General features: G+C 40.2%; 1 protein-coding gene across 4 annotated transcripts; it reads left to right on the top strand.

Moving 5' to 3' along the window:
* Window positions 1-1,490: 1,490 nt before the first annotated feature.
* LOC133907744 (phospholipid-transporting ATPase 3-like) lies at window positions 1,491-15,222 on the top strand. Of its 4 annotated transcripts, none has more exons than XM_062349824.1 (27): window positions 1,491-2,044; window positions 4,107-4,172; window positions 4,927-4,988; window positions 5,074-5,155; window positions 5,250-5,360; window positions 5,504-5,581; window positions 5,687-5,783; window positions 5,931-6,037; window positions 7,041-7,106; window positions 7,206-7,327; window positions 7,977-8,061; window positions 8,138-8,215; window positions 8,295-8,411; window positions 8,818-8,973; window positions 9,067-9,171; window positions 9,394-9,536; window positions 10,283-10,384; window positions 10,472-10,535; window positions 10,612-10,824; window positions 11,640-11,805; window positions 11,937-12,016; window positions 13,020-13,259; window positions 13,470-13,691; window positions 13,765-13,932; window positions 14,014-14,376; window positions 14,460-14,566; window positions 14,656-15,222. In XM_062349824.1, the coding sequence occupies exons 1-27, from the start codon at window positions 1,811-1,813 to the stop codon at window positions 14,963-14,965; spliced, it is 3,744 nt and encodes a 1,247-aa protein (XP_062205808.1). In that variant the 5' UTR covers window positions 1,491-1,810; the 3' UTR covers window positions 14,966-15,222. The 4 variants fall into 4 exon arrangements, with proteins under 4 accessions (XP_062205808.1, XP_062205809.1, XP_062205810.1 ...); XM_062349825.1 differs by having other exon boundaries at window positions 1,966-2,044; window positions 4,932-4,988; XM_062349826.1 differs by lacking the exon at window positions 1,491-2,044 and having other exon boundaries at window positions 4,105-4,172; window positions 5,079-5,155.
* Window positions 15,223-15,263: the final 41 nt, after the last annotated feature.

Raw genomic sequence — 15,263 nt, 5'->3', positions numbered from 1 at the left:
GATCGTGTAGTTATATTTCTATTTATCTAGACTAAGGTTGCTATTTTTCTAGAATTTGATAATAGTATTTTTAATTAAAGCCCAATTTACCCCTCTTAGCCATTCAATCATTTCGTAAGTAATCTGATATCACCATGTTAGAACATAACAAAGTCTACCAAAATGGTGACTTCTTTGACATCTTGGAGAAGAAATAACTAAACCACGAACTAGGTGACTTTTGCATATGAAGAAGAGAAAGATACCCAATTTTAAGCCAACTATGGGTTCGAACCCCTCTCTCTATATATATCCCACCAATTGAGCTAATCTCATTTCATAACTTGTTTGATGTCTTAATTTATTTTCTTTAGTTGCATCACTAATTGCACCTATGTGTTCCGCAAGAAATGGAAACAAGGTGAATGGTCAAAACTAGAAGACAACTCAAATCTCACCCCATTATTATTGGTGATCGAGTTTGCATTTTCTTTTTTCTAAAAGAAGTTGAATTTTTGTTAAAGACAGTGGTTTCATAAAAAGAAACACATGATGATGTAGTATATAAGGTCATCTGCAATAGATGCTCTAAAAGTTCATCATCTATAACACTATTACAGTATCCTCTAATACTATTATAGTATTCCTTATTTCTTTCATCCCCAACAGCTACCATATTTTCTACCTTCCCTTACTCTTCTCCTCCCCTTGAGCCCATAGGAAGACTCAGGGAATAGTGTTGAGGATCGCTACAGTAGTTCGCATATTTGCTTCTCCCGTTCCCCTATGCTGGTCCGGCAGTATCTCTGTTGGGACCGATGCCGCTTCTGTTGGAGACAAAAACATGCGTTACAGTAGTCTGCAAATCACTATAGCACTGGATTTCTAGATTTTACAGTTTTTGTTAGAGATAGCCTAAGAGGCTCCTCCTATTAGACTACCCCCAACCATATTTCCTTCATTTCGTTCCCTTCCCGATTCCCTTCCCCGTTTACATTCCCTTTATTTTCTCTCATCTCCAACAGTTTCCCTTCGAGGGGAATCGCGAAGGGAACGGAGAGAGAATCTCGTCCTGAAGGGAATGACCCTGTGAATCCCGTCGTGAAGGAAACCGTGAAGGAAAATCGTTGGAGCACTGAAGAGAACGAAAATCCCTTCACGACGAGAATCTTTCCGCGAAAGGAAACCATAGAATTCGATCTTATCTTAGGTCGTTTTGAGTCTCATCCTCTAAACGAACCAAACATGATAATAATATCATCTTGTATTGATGTACTATCATGGTTTTATAGGAGTTTCACGTAGAAAGCAGTTTACTTCTTATACGACCGTGTCCTCAATAAGACTAAAACAAAAAGATTTTACCAAATTTTTCAGAAATTCTCCGCAGGAAAAGAAAGATATTCTTACGCGTGGAAAAGAGCGACGAAAGACGAAGATTCAACTACAAGGCGCAGACATCAAAACGCCGTTAAGCCCCCGCCATTTTTTCAAAACAACCCAGGGTGCATCCCGCAAAAATCCTTCGAGTCCTCACCTCCTCGGCTCCCTCCGCTCTTCGTCTCCTGTGTGTCCCAGGAGAGGGAAGGGAACCACGCGAGAAAAAGCAGGGGACCCACGGCCGCGCGCCCGCGAACAGCAGCGGCGACGCGTGATCCCAACCCCTCCTCCTCGGCCGGGCGAATCCGCCGAGAAACCACGCGGATCCGGCCTGCTTCGAACCACCCCCGATCTCGAGGCGCTCGATCCAATCCGACGGGAGGTCCTCGGGCCTCCCGCCAGATCTCCGCGCCGTTCGTTGGATTTGGTAGTGAGCGGGAGGGGAGCCGAGATGAGCGCGCGGATAAAGGAGATGGTGCGGGTCGCCACCGCGCGGCTGGGCGGCGAGCCGGCGGGGGCCTCCTCCTCGGGGTACGGGCGCCGGGAGTCGGCGGCGTCCCGGACGGCGCGGCTCGGCGGCGGCGGCGGCGGCAGCAGCCTCCGGAGGCAGCCGCAGCCGCAGGCGCCAACCGTGCGGACCGTGTACTGCAACGACCGCGAGGCCAACGCGTCCGTCGGTTACAAGGTACGCCCCCCCTCCCCCGCCTCGTCCCCAATTCGTTTCGATTCGATCCCCTTGTTAGATCTCGCTGTGGCTCGCCCGTTCCAAGCTCGCGTGGTTTGGTCGGGCCGGGGCTGGATCGTCTGGTGCCGATGAGCTAGCTGGTTCTTTCCGCCCACCGCGCGATGAGAATTCACTCTTGGGTAGGAGTCACTGAGGGTTGTGTTGCTGCAACAAGGTAAAGGCGACCCACCCCCTTCCAGCCGCCTAGGCGGGTATGGCGTGCGGCGACGCGACGCGACGCCATACTCACATCCTAACCTATAATTACTCTAGATTTCAGTAGCAGTTTAGCATATATACTTACCTTTGTCCTGCCAATGGTCTGACCTCTCTTCTCTCCTCTTCTGTTCTTTTGTGGCTTCTCTTCTCTTGTCCCATGCAGCAAGCTACACAAAAATGGAACTCAATAGTTAGCACAACACAAGTCTGAAATCTGAGAATAACATGTAATGATGTAAGTGACAAATCTGAAATCTGAAAATTAATTAGCAAAAGTCCAATAGCAGCATTACATAACAATAACATAAGTCCACAACCACAAATTTAAAGTCCAATAGCATAATAAGAAATGCTGCTAGTGCAGCACAACACAAAAGTAGCAAAAGTCAACTCTACTCACTGCTCAGTGCTCAATTGCAAACCATAGCTAAACAGTCGACAGTTCAACACAGAGCCACAGACAGAGCAGAAAACACAGAGCCGCAGGTAGAGACTAACAGTCAACATAGAGCAGTAACATGTAGCCATGTACTTACCGCTGAAGAAGATTGAATGTCGCTGAGCAGAGAAGGGCGAAGAAGATGTTCAATTCCAGGGCTCCTGGCGCTGAGCAGAGAAGGCCGAAGGAGATCCCGCCAAGCAGAAGTGCGGCTGCGGACTGCAGAGTAGGGAGAAGTCCGCTGCCGAATCGCCATCGCAAGGCTTCTGAAGGTGTGCCGCCTCCTTTTGGTGTCACGTGCTGCTGCTGCCTCCTTTTGGTGTGGCCTGCTGAGGAGTTCCGCCGCCTCTTTCCCTCCCTCCCTCCCTCCCTCTGTCTCTAATTCTATTTCCCTCTAATCATTGCCGCCTATTCCCCCCTCCCTCTCTTTTCCCCGCACGACACCTCTACTTTTCCCACACGTCTGCATGCTCGGTCGGCCGAATGGTGTCGGCCTCAGGCCTCTGGGCGCCATAGCGATGCCATACTGCGCCTAGCCGACGCCTCAGACGCCAAGGCGGACACCATATGCTCGGCCAGCAAGGCGAGGCTGGCGCCCAGCACTTCAGCCCGCCCGGGCACCTTAGCGTCGCCTAGGCTATGCTTGAGGAGCTGAGGTACCCTTAAAAAGCATGATTTCCACTTGGCTATGCTTGAGGAGCTGAGGTACAGTATCCGTGCTATTATGTTAATCCTAACCTTAGCTGCGGGAGGTGCGAGCTACCTCGGGTACCAAACTTGCACCTGCTTGCTTGGTCAGGGCGGCCAGCTCTCCACTTGATACCACCAATTATATAAGCAAGGCTATTTGCCTGAAACATGGCTCATGTTTTGACTAACGTGCTTTTGGATCATGCTTCATGTCCTGGTCTAGTAACTGGGGGACTGTGGGTTGATGTCAATGCAACACAAACATAGGGAGATTGTGCCAAAAAATTGTTCGATTTCACCTATTTACCTTTGCTGTTTGTGTTTGAATGGATCAATTGATTAAATTTTCCTTTTCTTCCTGCATAACTGCTGCAGCTATAATATGCGAATGTGTATTCATGAGCCTGGTACATCACACTGATGAAACTTCCCCTTTTATTTCATTTGTCAATGTAAATTATTAAATACATGGTTATTCAAAACCGATAATGTGAAGATGAAACTTTACTATGCCATATTGGCAATATGCTTGTAGCTTGTTTGACCATGGAAATTGGTCTATTCATTGGTTTTACAAGCTCCCACATGTAAACTGTCAATTCTGCGAATTCTATTGCCAGGGCTAAGTTATTTCCCTTTTTAACATTCTCTTACATGCCTTATTTGCATTTCTAGGGAAATTCTGTGTCGACCACAAAGTACAGTATCCTGACTTTTCTACCTAAAGGGTTATTTGAGCAGGTATCAATACATTATTTTTGTTCATGCCATGTTACTGATCAAGCAAACTCTGTTGATTTAGCATCTTTTGGAGCATATTTTTCCCTTCAGTTTTTTCTTTTTATGGAAAGACATTAATTTTGTTTGTCTGATTTCATATGCGCAACTGAATGAACTTACTTTCCTCTTCTTCTTCTTTTCTGTTCCACAAATACTAAGTTGTTTTAAGTTCTAACAAGAAATGCAGACTTATTTCTTAAATAATTGAAATACATATCTTGTTCGTTTTCCATGGCGCAATTTGATCTCTCCTAAAATATGTGCCGTTCAAGAGCTTTTTATCTCTTATAATTGGCTTATTAGTGGATGCATGATGTGTTTACCTGGTTTGTCAAATGTTGCAATGCGTTTAAGATACTGCGATTATATTAGTTTGCATATTATGCATGCACCATGAAATTCTACTATCTTGGTTTATGTTAAAGCACATTGCACTTTTCATACAGTGTAAGCTGCATTTTGTGCGGCTTCTTAAATCTGGCGGTTCCTTGTTCAGCGCTTTGTCTGATAAGTGGGGATAAGTGTTCCATTGAGCTTCATAGACTATTATCATTGGATCAAATAATGAATGTTATAATGCACGTTTCTCATGCCCCCAAAACAGCTTTTGCAATCCTTGCTGCAACAGAAATTTGAATGTTTCTTCATTACCATTCATGCAACAGTATTTGACCATAGGAACCTTTTGTAATTGATTTATCTTTTGCTTTGACAGTTCAGGCGGGTGGCAAATCTCTACTTTCTCATGATTTCAATCTTGTCGACCACACCAATTAGGTCTCTCTGCCTAGTCCATGGGTTGATTCGGCCATCCTTTGCTTTCCTTCAGCCTTAATTCTAACTTTTCACTTGTATTTTGCAGTCCAGTTCATCCTGTCACCAACGTTGTCCCTCTTAGTCTTGTGCTTCTTGTGTCTCTCATCAAGGAAGCTTTTGAGGATTGGGTTAGTTTTACTTTGTTGCTTCTCTATTTTGTTCTTCCATTATTAAATCAAGAAATCTGATGTACGATCCTTTATCTTTGCTGCTCTTATACAGAAACGGTTCCAGAATGACATGTCAATTAATAATGCACATGTCGATGTATTGCAAGGTCAACATTGGGAAAGTACTCCTTGGAAAAGACTGCAGGTTGGAGATATTGTGAAGGTAATGTCTGAAATGCCCCTTTAGTAACTTTTTAGTTCATCAGTCTGGTCCTTTCTGAGAGTAATTGACTTGATCTTTTCTGTATCTATTATTGAGCTCTAAGTGCATAAAAATCTAATAGTGACGGCACTTCTTTAGAGCAGATCAAGCAAGATGGTTATTTCCCTGCTGACTTGCTCTTCCTGTCAAGTACAAATCCTGATGGTGTCTGCTACATCGAGGTTCATATATTCATTTATACATATTTTCATTTCTTTGCGCAAACTGTAAACTATAAGGAGAATATTTTCTTTTAAATGATTTTTGGATATTTTTATTTATTGTAGACAGCAAATCTTGATGGGGAAACAAACCTAAAAATAAGGAAGGCTTTGGAGAAAACTTGGGACTATGTGCTTCCTGAAAAGGCTTCTTTGTTCAAAGGTTCTTTTCTGTTGGATACCTTTTTTTTTATCTGTGGTTGATTGAATTTAGGAAGCTGTGTTCTTTTCCTTAACTTCACATTCTTCATTTGTCTTGTGATTTATACGTTTCAATGCTCCATATTGAACTTACATAAACGGCTTACAGGTGAAGTACAATGTGAACAGCCAAACAATTCGCTTTATACATTTACTGGCAATCTTATTTTGGAGAAGCAGATTATACCACTGTCACCTAACCAATTACTATTAAGGGTAAGTATCAGATTATTTGTTATTTTCTCTTTTTATTTGTTAAAAGGATTATCCCATTACCATGTTTCTTTGTTCCTAGATTTGACTTGACAGGCTATTTGATACTCCCTTGTTGAAATCCTTTCAATTCTGACCAACTGCATCTCTGGAAATATCAAGAGTAGCCACATGACATTTTACTTCTGTAAATTGTTCATGAAAATGCTTCTATAATGTTATGTTCATAGCTTTTGCAAAATTAAGATAGTTATATTACCAAACGTTTTTACAACCTTTCCTCACTTTTAACAATTTGTACTTGTTCCCTTTCCTCACTTTTAACAGTTTCTACTTGTTCCCTAGTTTTGCTTGTATGGTGAGTGGTTGATGGTGGAAACAATGTTTGTAAAATGCATAAAAATTTGTCTGTACAATGCTCAATGGTGAAAGTATACTAAAGTATAAACCAATAGTCAAAGTTATATATCTGAGAATGAAAGTAGTGACATCACTTATAACCATATGGAATATAAAGCATCTCCGATGCTCCATAATACAGGGTGCTTAGGTGTAATTTATTTTCCATGGAGATTTGTAATTTATTTTCCATGGAGATGTGCTCCATAATAGAGAGAGAGAGAGTACCAAAATCTGCTATATGGAACATACTTTTTGTGCTCCTGTGATTTTTTTAGATCACCTAAGAAGAACCCTTGTCAAGCTACATGCATTGGATGGTTCAATTCTTGGTGATGAGTCACACTCTCTTTTTGAGTCACCTGTCACCTCTCCTTAACTCCTTAATTACCACTTGCATCACAGCATTAGAGATGCTGTAATATTCATTTTGTCTCTCTGATGTTTGCTTTTCATCAGATTGGTTTGTGCCTCTTTTTTTTTTTTTTGAGGTCGATTGGTTTGTGCCTTGTCATTCTGAACAGTCTACTCTGACCATGCACAACAGAGCATTAAGTTCTATCCATGCGCAAGAGAGCATTAACTTCTCATTTCCTTCTTGCCACAGGGATGCAGCCTTCGTAATACAGAATACATTGTTGGGGCTGTCATATTCACTGGCCATGAGACAAAAGTATGGGCATTTTTTTGCTCCCTGTCTATTATACTTGGAAGTTTGAACTTGTGGCTTTCTTCAAGTTTTGCGATTTACTGTTGTGGAAAATTGTCACAGGTTATGATGAATTCCATGAATGTTCCCTCCAAAAGAAGTACATTGGAAAAAAAGCTAGACAAACTTATCCTTGCTCTATTTGCAACCCTCTTCACAATGTGCGTTATTGGTGCTATTGGAAGGTCAGTTTTCTTAAAATCCACTTATTTATTCGGCACACCTACTTTTTATGCCAAACCACACATATCTGCTTCATTTACGAATATCCACTTATCGTCCTAGAATATATGCAGTCAAACTATTTTGACTTTGAGAAACAGTAGATACAAATATTTTAATTGGCTAGAAAAATATTTCCGTAATGTTGTTGATTTATTAGGTCTTACAAACATACTACAATAGCAATTGGTGTCCGAAGCTATGTTTCGGAGGCTGTACCAATGTCCAAAACAACACTTGTCACTGGCAGGAGTATTTGTACATTCATGTCCTGAACATATGTTGTTCCTTTTAGGTTCATCCTGTGGATGATTGCACTTGCATAATCAATTTGCAGAAATTCATAATTAAATGGTTAAGTCCGAAGAGCAACCCCCTTCCCCTCACCCCCAACACACACACACACACATTTTAGTAGTTGTGTAATTGTGTGTCTGAGAGGTGGAGGGGAGGGGCAGGCACCCTTGTACCGGTGAATGCAAAATCATCAAGTGTAGTACATCTTCATATGGTAAAAGGATTATGTAGGCATGATTGTTTTACATATTGTTGCTTTTGGCGATCAAAGCTGTATCTGTACTAATGGACCTTGTATTTGCCAATTGTCAACAGTGGTGTGTTTATTAATGAGAAATACTTCTATCTTGGATTGCGTGGGCATGTGGAGGACCAGTTCAATCCCAGAAACAGATTTGTGGTATTTACTGTTTTAAGATAATTTTTGTTATAGCTAAATCCGTACACTTGGCTTTAAAATACTACTTTTGCCGCAGGTGACCATTTTAACCATGTTTACTCTAATAACTCTATACTCAACGATCATCCCCATTTCTCTTTATGTATCCATTGAGGTATTTTGTCTGACTTGTTATTTAGAGCATCCTATCCTGTGTTTGCGCTATTGGAGCTTATGCTACCTCTTGTTGGCAGATGATCAAATTCATTCAGTGCACACAATTCATTAATAATGATCTTCGTATGTACCATGCTGAGAGCAACACCCCAGCTCTGGCACGGACTTCTAACCTTAATGAGGAGCTTGGGCAGGTAATCACTGTCCCTTAATCCTCTTTTCGGTTTAAAGAAAACCCTCTATAGTATGGTTGCTGGAATGGGAGTATGGGACCCACCCTACATGGATGTGTTTGGTTATTGGCATAGATGGCGTCATTCTAGCACCATCTCGTTCCACAAGCTGGATGAATTGAAAGCATTTGCTGGATGGGGGTCGTCCATTAAGCAAAAAAATGTTGAATGGCCCCACTTTGTCCAAGTTAGATGCATTCATCAGTTATGGGGGTGTTCCTCGGGTTCAAGGTTCAAACACATAATTTCACGAGACTAAACTGATGCTTAGTGGGATCTTGTTGATGGATTTTAACACAATAATAAATAAAACATTTTTGATACATTTCGTCTTTTGATCTTACTTACCATAAACATAATGGTTCAGGTTGAATATATATTTTCTGACAAAACTGGAACACTTACAAGAAACCTGATGGAATTCTTCAAATGCTCGATTGGTGGAGAAATGTATGGAACTGGTATTACAGAGATTGAAAAAGGAGGGGCAGAGCGAGCTGGAGTCAAGATCGACGATGAGGAGGTTCAGTATTTCTTTGTTGTTTACATCTTTGAACTTTGTTATCATGTCATGAACAATCAACTATGTTTATATTGCTTTATTTGCTTTTACTAGGGTAAAAGATCAGCCGGTGCAGTTCATGAGAAAGGATTCAACTTTGATGACGCTAGGCTGATGCGTGGTGCATGGAGAAATGAATCTAATCCTGAGGCTTGCAAGGTAGATATTGGAGAACTTGCGAAATAAATATAACCTTATCTCTTTACTTTAATAGTATTTTTTGTTCCAGTTTTGGTCATAGTCACCTTTGATTGTATTTACAGACGTTCTTCCACACAAAAAGCCATCTTTGTTCTTGTCTTACTGCTTCAGATCCCTTTTTTCCCATCCTAATTTGTGCTGAAAATACATTCTTTTTTATTTGCTCTTGTTTCTGTTTAGGAATTCTTCAGATGCCTTGCAATCTGTCATACAGTTCTTCCTGAGGGTGAGGAGATACCTGAAAAGATCAGTTACCAAGCTGCCTCTCCTGATGAGGCTGCACTTGTGGCTGCTGCTAAGAATTTTGGTTTCTTCTTTTATAGGTAACTATTATCTTACCATTGTCTTAGATTCCTCTTGCACTTTTGTGCTTCTGTATTATTTATCCGTCATAATTTTTTAAAAATACCTCAGTTACTGTCTTGAATGGAATGCACATGAAAAGGATTGCCATACACCCATGTTTTGCTGGCATCATTTTTTTTAATATGGAACACAAAGCCTTTTATCCCAAGCAAGTTGGTCATTGATGTAGGCTAGAGATAAACCCAATGAGAGCTGCACGAACCAGAAAAGATACTTCCTCCAGTTTTGCTGGTATTGTTTTTTAATATGGAACACTTTACGTTTTGGACAAGACAGACTCCAATGTGTACCTTTGAATCTTTGACCACTGTTTTTTCGTTAGAATATATATTTATAAAATCCAATAAATTTATGAGATTATGGAAGTGCTTTTCAATAGAAATCTACACAGGTGACTTGCATATTTCCGAACTAAATATTTTAAAGTTATTGATAGTCAAACAAACTTTCAAAAGTTTGACCAAACCTTGTCCAAAACGTCAAGTATTTGTGACTGCAAGGAAGGAGTAGTATAGTACTTAGTGTTAGTATAAAACTAGCTCTACTACCCCATTTATAATTGCTGTGTCAACACGTCAATTTGTTAATATCCTTTAGCTTGCTCCTCCCAATTTCCTTGGATGCAAAACGAACAACCAAATGTCAGAGACTGTATTATTAAATAGTTATGTTTTGAGGGTGGCATTTTGTGCTTGTTTTGTAGACGTACACCAACAACAGTCATGGTTCGTGAATCACATGTTGAGAGGATGGGGAGCATACAAGATGTTCCATATGAAATTCTGAATGTTCTGGAATTCAACAGGTGTGGTTTATTTACTTCAATTTTTTTAATGTAAATTCAATGAGATGAAGTCATTGTTCGTTAGTTTACACTTTACTGTACTAACAGTACAAGAAAGCGCCAATCTGTGGTTTGTCGTTTCCCGAATGGAAGACTTGTTCTCTATTGCAAGGTAATAAAAGAAAAAAGAGCTTGGTTTGGCTTCTGTTTTTTTATTATTGCACTAACCTGAAACAATCTTTGTATAGGGTGCTGATAATGTTGTTTATGAACGATTAGCTGCTGGAAATCCTGATATGAAAAAGATCAGCAGAGAACATCTAGAACAATTTGGTTCTGCTGGCTTGCGTACGCTTTGTCTTGCCTATCGAGATCTTAGTAGGGAGCAATACGAAAGCTGGAACGAGAAGTTTGTTCAAGCAAAATCATCTTTACGAGATCGTGATAAGAAGCTTGATGAGGTTAACGCATCACCATCTTTTGGCTTTTAATACGACGATTGACATAATAATATTCTGACAAAATATATTTGCTGAATATGGTCCTTTCGGTTTGATTTTTTTGCTACTGTATCTATAAATAGTTAAATTACCCTTTCATCCATTATTTTGTGATTTCTTACTTAAATGGGTGAACATCATGCATTGCTGAGTAGGATTGTTTACTCAGTAACATAGAAATTTTTAGGTCTAGACATTATTATTGATTTTTCTTTTTCTGAAAATCTTCATTGTGGCATTCATTGTAGCTTTACTTGCTATTGTGTACTTGCAACAAGTTAGAATTTTTTGCCGCCACTGTAAATTTGTTGAATTTATTGTGGCAAGTTGTATTTTTTTAACAAAGCTACATGAGCCATGCAACCTATAAAAGCCATTAGCAAGTCTTGCAGTTTTGTCTTTCTAATTGTCGCTTGCTGTTATAATCATGATCTACGTGTTTCGAACATCCTGTAATTGCTTCCCCACTTAGATACTACAGACTGCTTTACAAAAAAAAAATTACAGAAGTTAACTAGATTAAATTCATTTGATATACATTTGCAATGCTAGGAACGAGGATCATGCATGACACATTTTGGTCAATGTTAGAGCAACAATAGCTAAGAATTCCTCTTTTTTGTTTCTTATTTTCGATTTTTTTTATAGATTTATCTGTGCATTCTATCACACAATCACAGACTGACTACATTGTAGATACAAAAGGTGAACCTTGACGTTTTATCATTCTTCTATTGTTGGCTACATTGTGATGTAATCCCCCCCCCCCCCTGCAGGTGGCTGAATTTATTGAAAAAGACCTTATATTGATAGGGTGCACTGCTATAGAGGACAAACTGCAAGAAGGGGTGCCAGCCTGCATTGAAACTCTTTCTGCAGCTGGCATAAAAATTTGGGTGTTAACTGGAGATAAGATGGAAACAGCAATTAACATAGCATATGGTGAAGCTTCTATTCTATCTTGATTAATTTGGACTACTTGTTCTGGTTCTTAATGGGAAAAATATTTCTTTCAGTCAACTTTTGATTCTGGATGTTCTTTTCTTGACCTGTCTTTCATCTGACATATGCAGCGTGCAGCTTGGTAAACAATGATACAAAACAGTTCATCATTAGTTCAGAGACAGATGCTATTAGGGAGGCTGAAGACAGGGTAAGATGCACATGTTGTTGCATTTTGAAAACATTGATAGTTTTTGTTTAGTTTATTACATCCTTAAGCTGTAAATGACCTAAAGTGGAGACTGTTAATGGTATCTGCCCTAAATTTAGAACTTAGGATAACAGTATAGCTTAACTGCAACTGTACTTGCAAAGTGATGACTCACAAGTTGTCAAGTTCAATTGATACCTGACTACTTGGGTTACTTTGGTATTACGCATTTATGGGACTGGTGTTTTTGAGAGATTGAACCTTGATTTTTGACTTGTATTTGTGAATATTTCATCATAAGGCTCATACAAAATTTTCATTTTGTGGAATACATGATAGAAAGTATTCTTCTTTAATACTCCCTCCATTTCACAATGTTTGTCTGGTCCACATACTTATCAGGCATAATTTTTTAGTAATATTTAATGGAATTGTGTGAAAATTACATCCATTAGATAGATGCTAGTATGTATCTAATAAGGCCAAGAAAGATTCAATTCTAGAAACAACTATTTACTGGACAAACATTGCGAAACAGAGGTAGTAGTTTATTTGGATTGTGTTGCTTTAGTGCTTTAGACTCTCCAATCTCCATTATGTTGAGGTTTGTCCTGTACATATCTTATGATACTTTTTTTTCTGCATAATCATATATATGATTGTATCCAGTTGGTATAAACCAACTTGTCCCAGTGGTGTATACTTTTGGGGGAGATTAAGGGACTCGTTTTTTTGGGAAATGTAGCCTTTATTCTGATACAAACTGTTTTTTAGAGTCACAAAATATTCTTTTTTGATAGTTTTGTGTGGATACTGCTGCTCTAGTGTTTCCGCCTTTTTATCTCGCTGATGGTTGTCTTGCAGATATTTCTTGGCTTTCGTTTTCTTGTTCTTTGTACTTGGGTCAAGCATAATCAGCTATATGATATTATAATTGCATCTTGTTGGTGTAAACCAACTTATCACCACCTGTGTCACATATAACACATCAGTCATTTTTCAGGGTGACCCTGTGGAAATTGCACGTGTTATCAAAGACTCAGTAAAACAGAGTCTGAAAAGTTTCCATGAGGAAGCCCAGCATTCGTTAAGTAGCATACCTGAACGAAAGTTGGCTCTCATTATTGACGGTAGATGCTTGATGTATGCACTAGACCCAACTCTTCGTGTGGATCTTCTTGGATTGAGTCTAATCTGCCACTCAGTTGTATGTTGCCGAGTTTCTCCACTGCAGAAGGCACAGGTAAATATCATTTCTTGCTGTACCACCTGCCTTTTCCCCAAGGAAGAATTGATAACATGGTACTTTGTTGTTTATGAATATCTGGAGCTTTTCAGGAGGATATGCTTGTGCACTAAACCGGGAACATTAACTTAATTAAATCACAAGTGTAACCTGTTTGGTTGGATTCATGAAAATGTGAAATGCTGACACTTAACGCACATTTTGTAGGTTACTAGCTTAGTTAAGAAGGGTGCTCGGAAAATAACTCTGAGCATTGGTGACGGTGCTAATGATGTGAGTATGATTCAAGCTGCTCATGTTGGGATTGGCATCAGTGGACAAGAAGGAATGCAAGCTGTTATGGCTAGTGATTTTGCCATTGCACAGTTTCGATTTCTTACTGATTTGCTTCTTGTACATGGACGGTGGTCCTACTTGAGATTGTGCAAGGTACACCTATTGTTGCTTACCTTTAGCTCTGTATATGGTTCAATGCACTAAATATTGAAATTTTCTGTTGCAGGTTATTACATACTTCTTCTACAAGAATCTGACATTTACACTAACTCAGTTCTGGTTCACTTTCCAAACTGGCTTTTCTGGTCAGCGATTTTATGATGACTGGTTCCAGTCTCTTTATAATGTCATTTTCACGGCATTACCTGTAATTATGGTTGGATTGTTTGATAAGGTTTGGTTACTCTTGCTTGTATTTGTTCTATTCATGGAGTTATGCTATTTTTTTTGCGTTGAACTAAACGACCCATTTCAGGATGTGAGTGCATCACTATCAAAAAAATACCCACAACTTTACAAGGAAGGAATCAGGAATTCATTCTTCAAGTGGAGAGTGATAGCAGTGTGGGCTTTTTTTGCCTTCTATCAGTCAATAGTGTTCTATTACTTTACTGCAGCTGCAAGTCGGCATGGTCACGGTACATCTGGCAAGATTCTTGGTCTATGGGATGTTAGCACTATGGCCTTTTCTTGTGTCGTAGTGACTGTGAACCTTCGCCTTCTCATGGCATGTAATTCTATAACGAGATGGCATTATCTGAGTGTTGCGGGCAGTATAGTGGCCTGGTTTCTGTTCATCTTCATATACTCTGCGATTATGACATCATTTGACAGACAGGTGTGTAACTTATTTACGGATGTTAGTAATCTAGGTCTCCTGTGGTAACCATTTCTTTCTACCTCATGCTTTTGCTTTTGCAGGAAAATGTGTATTTTGTGATTTATGTTCTGATGAGCACCTTTTTCTTCTACCTCACTATGTTGCTTGTCCCGATCATTGCTCTTTTTGGTGACTTCCTATATCTATCGTAAGATACCTGCTTCTTGACAAGTTATGAGCAAATTCAGCTAATATTTGACTATGCGACGTACCACTGATCTTGCGATGTTGTCTCAGGATTCAAAGATGGCTATTCCCCTACGACTACCAAGTAATCCAGGAGATGCACAAGGATGACCCCCACGAGTACAGCAGGGTGCAGCTGCCGGAGACCAGCCACCTAAGCCCAGAGGAAGCGAGGAGCTATGCGATCTCGATGCTCCCTCGAGAGAATTCCAAGCACACCGGCTTCGCCTTCGACTCACCAGGCTATGAGTCGTTCTTCGCGTCACAGCAAGGTGTGGGCGTGCCACACAAGCCGTGGGATGTGGCCCGGAGAGCCAGTATGAAGCAGCGGCAGCAGCCGCAACGGGCAGGAAGGTCCTGACTCCTGACCACGCGACGACCTCGCTCTCATTTTGTGTAAAGTTTTGTACATCATGGTTTTTCGCTCGAAGATCACAGGATTGTGTAGAAGTAGGGTTCTAGCCCCTTTTTCGTGTTTGTCAATGGTCACCCATATGTTGTGTTGGGATGATAGTAGGAATTGATCCATTCGGCTAGAGACCCTGTATTCGTGTGGGCACGCACTTGATATTTAAACAAAGGTGGAATTTGAAATGCAGGTAGCGAAATTCTTGCTGACGTTTTGTGTCTGAAATTTGTTGCGTTGCTTTTTATCCTCC

This window comes from Phragmites australis, chromosome 24, assembly GCF_958298935.1.
Source record: "Phragmites australis chromosome 24, lpPhrAust1.1, whole genome shotgun sequence".
Taxonomy (NCBI): domain Eukaryota; kingdom Viridiplantae; phylum Streptophyta; class Magnoliopsida; order Poales; family Poaceae; genus Phragmites; species Phragmites australis.
Note: the sequence above shows the minus strand (reverse complement) of the source record. Positions and strands in the feature narration are given on the sequence as shown.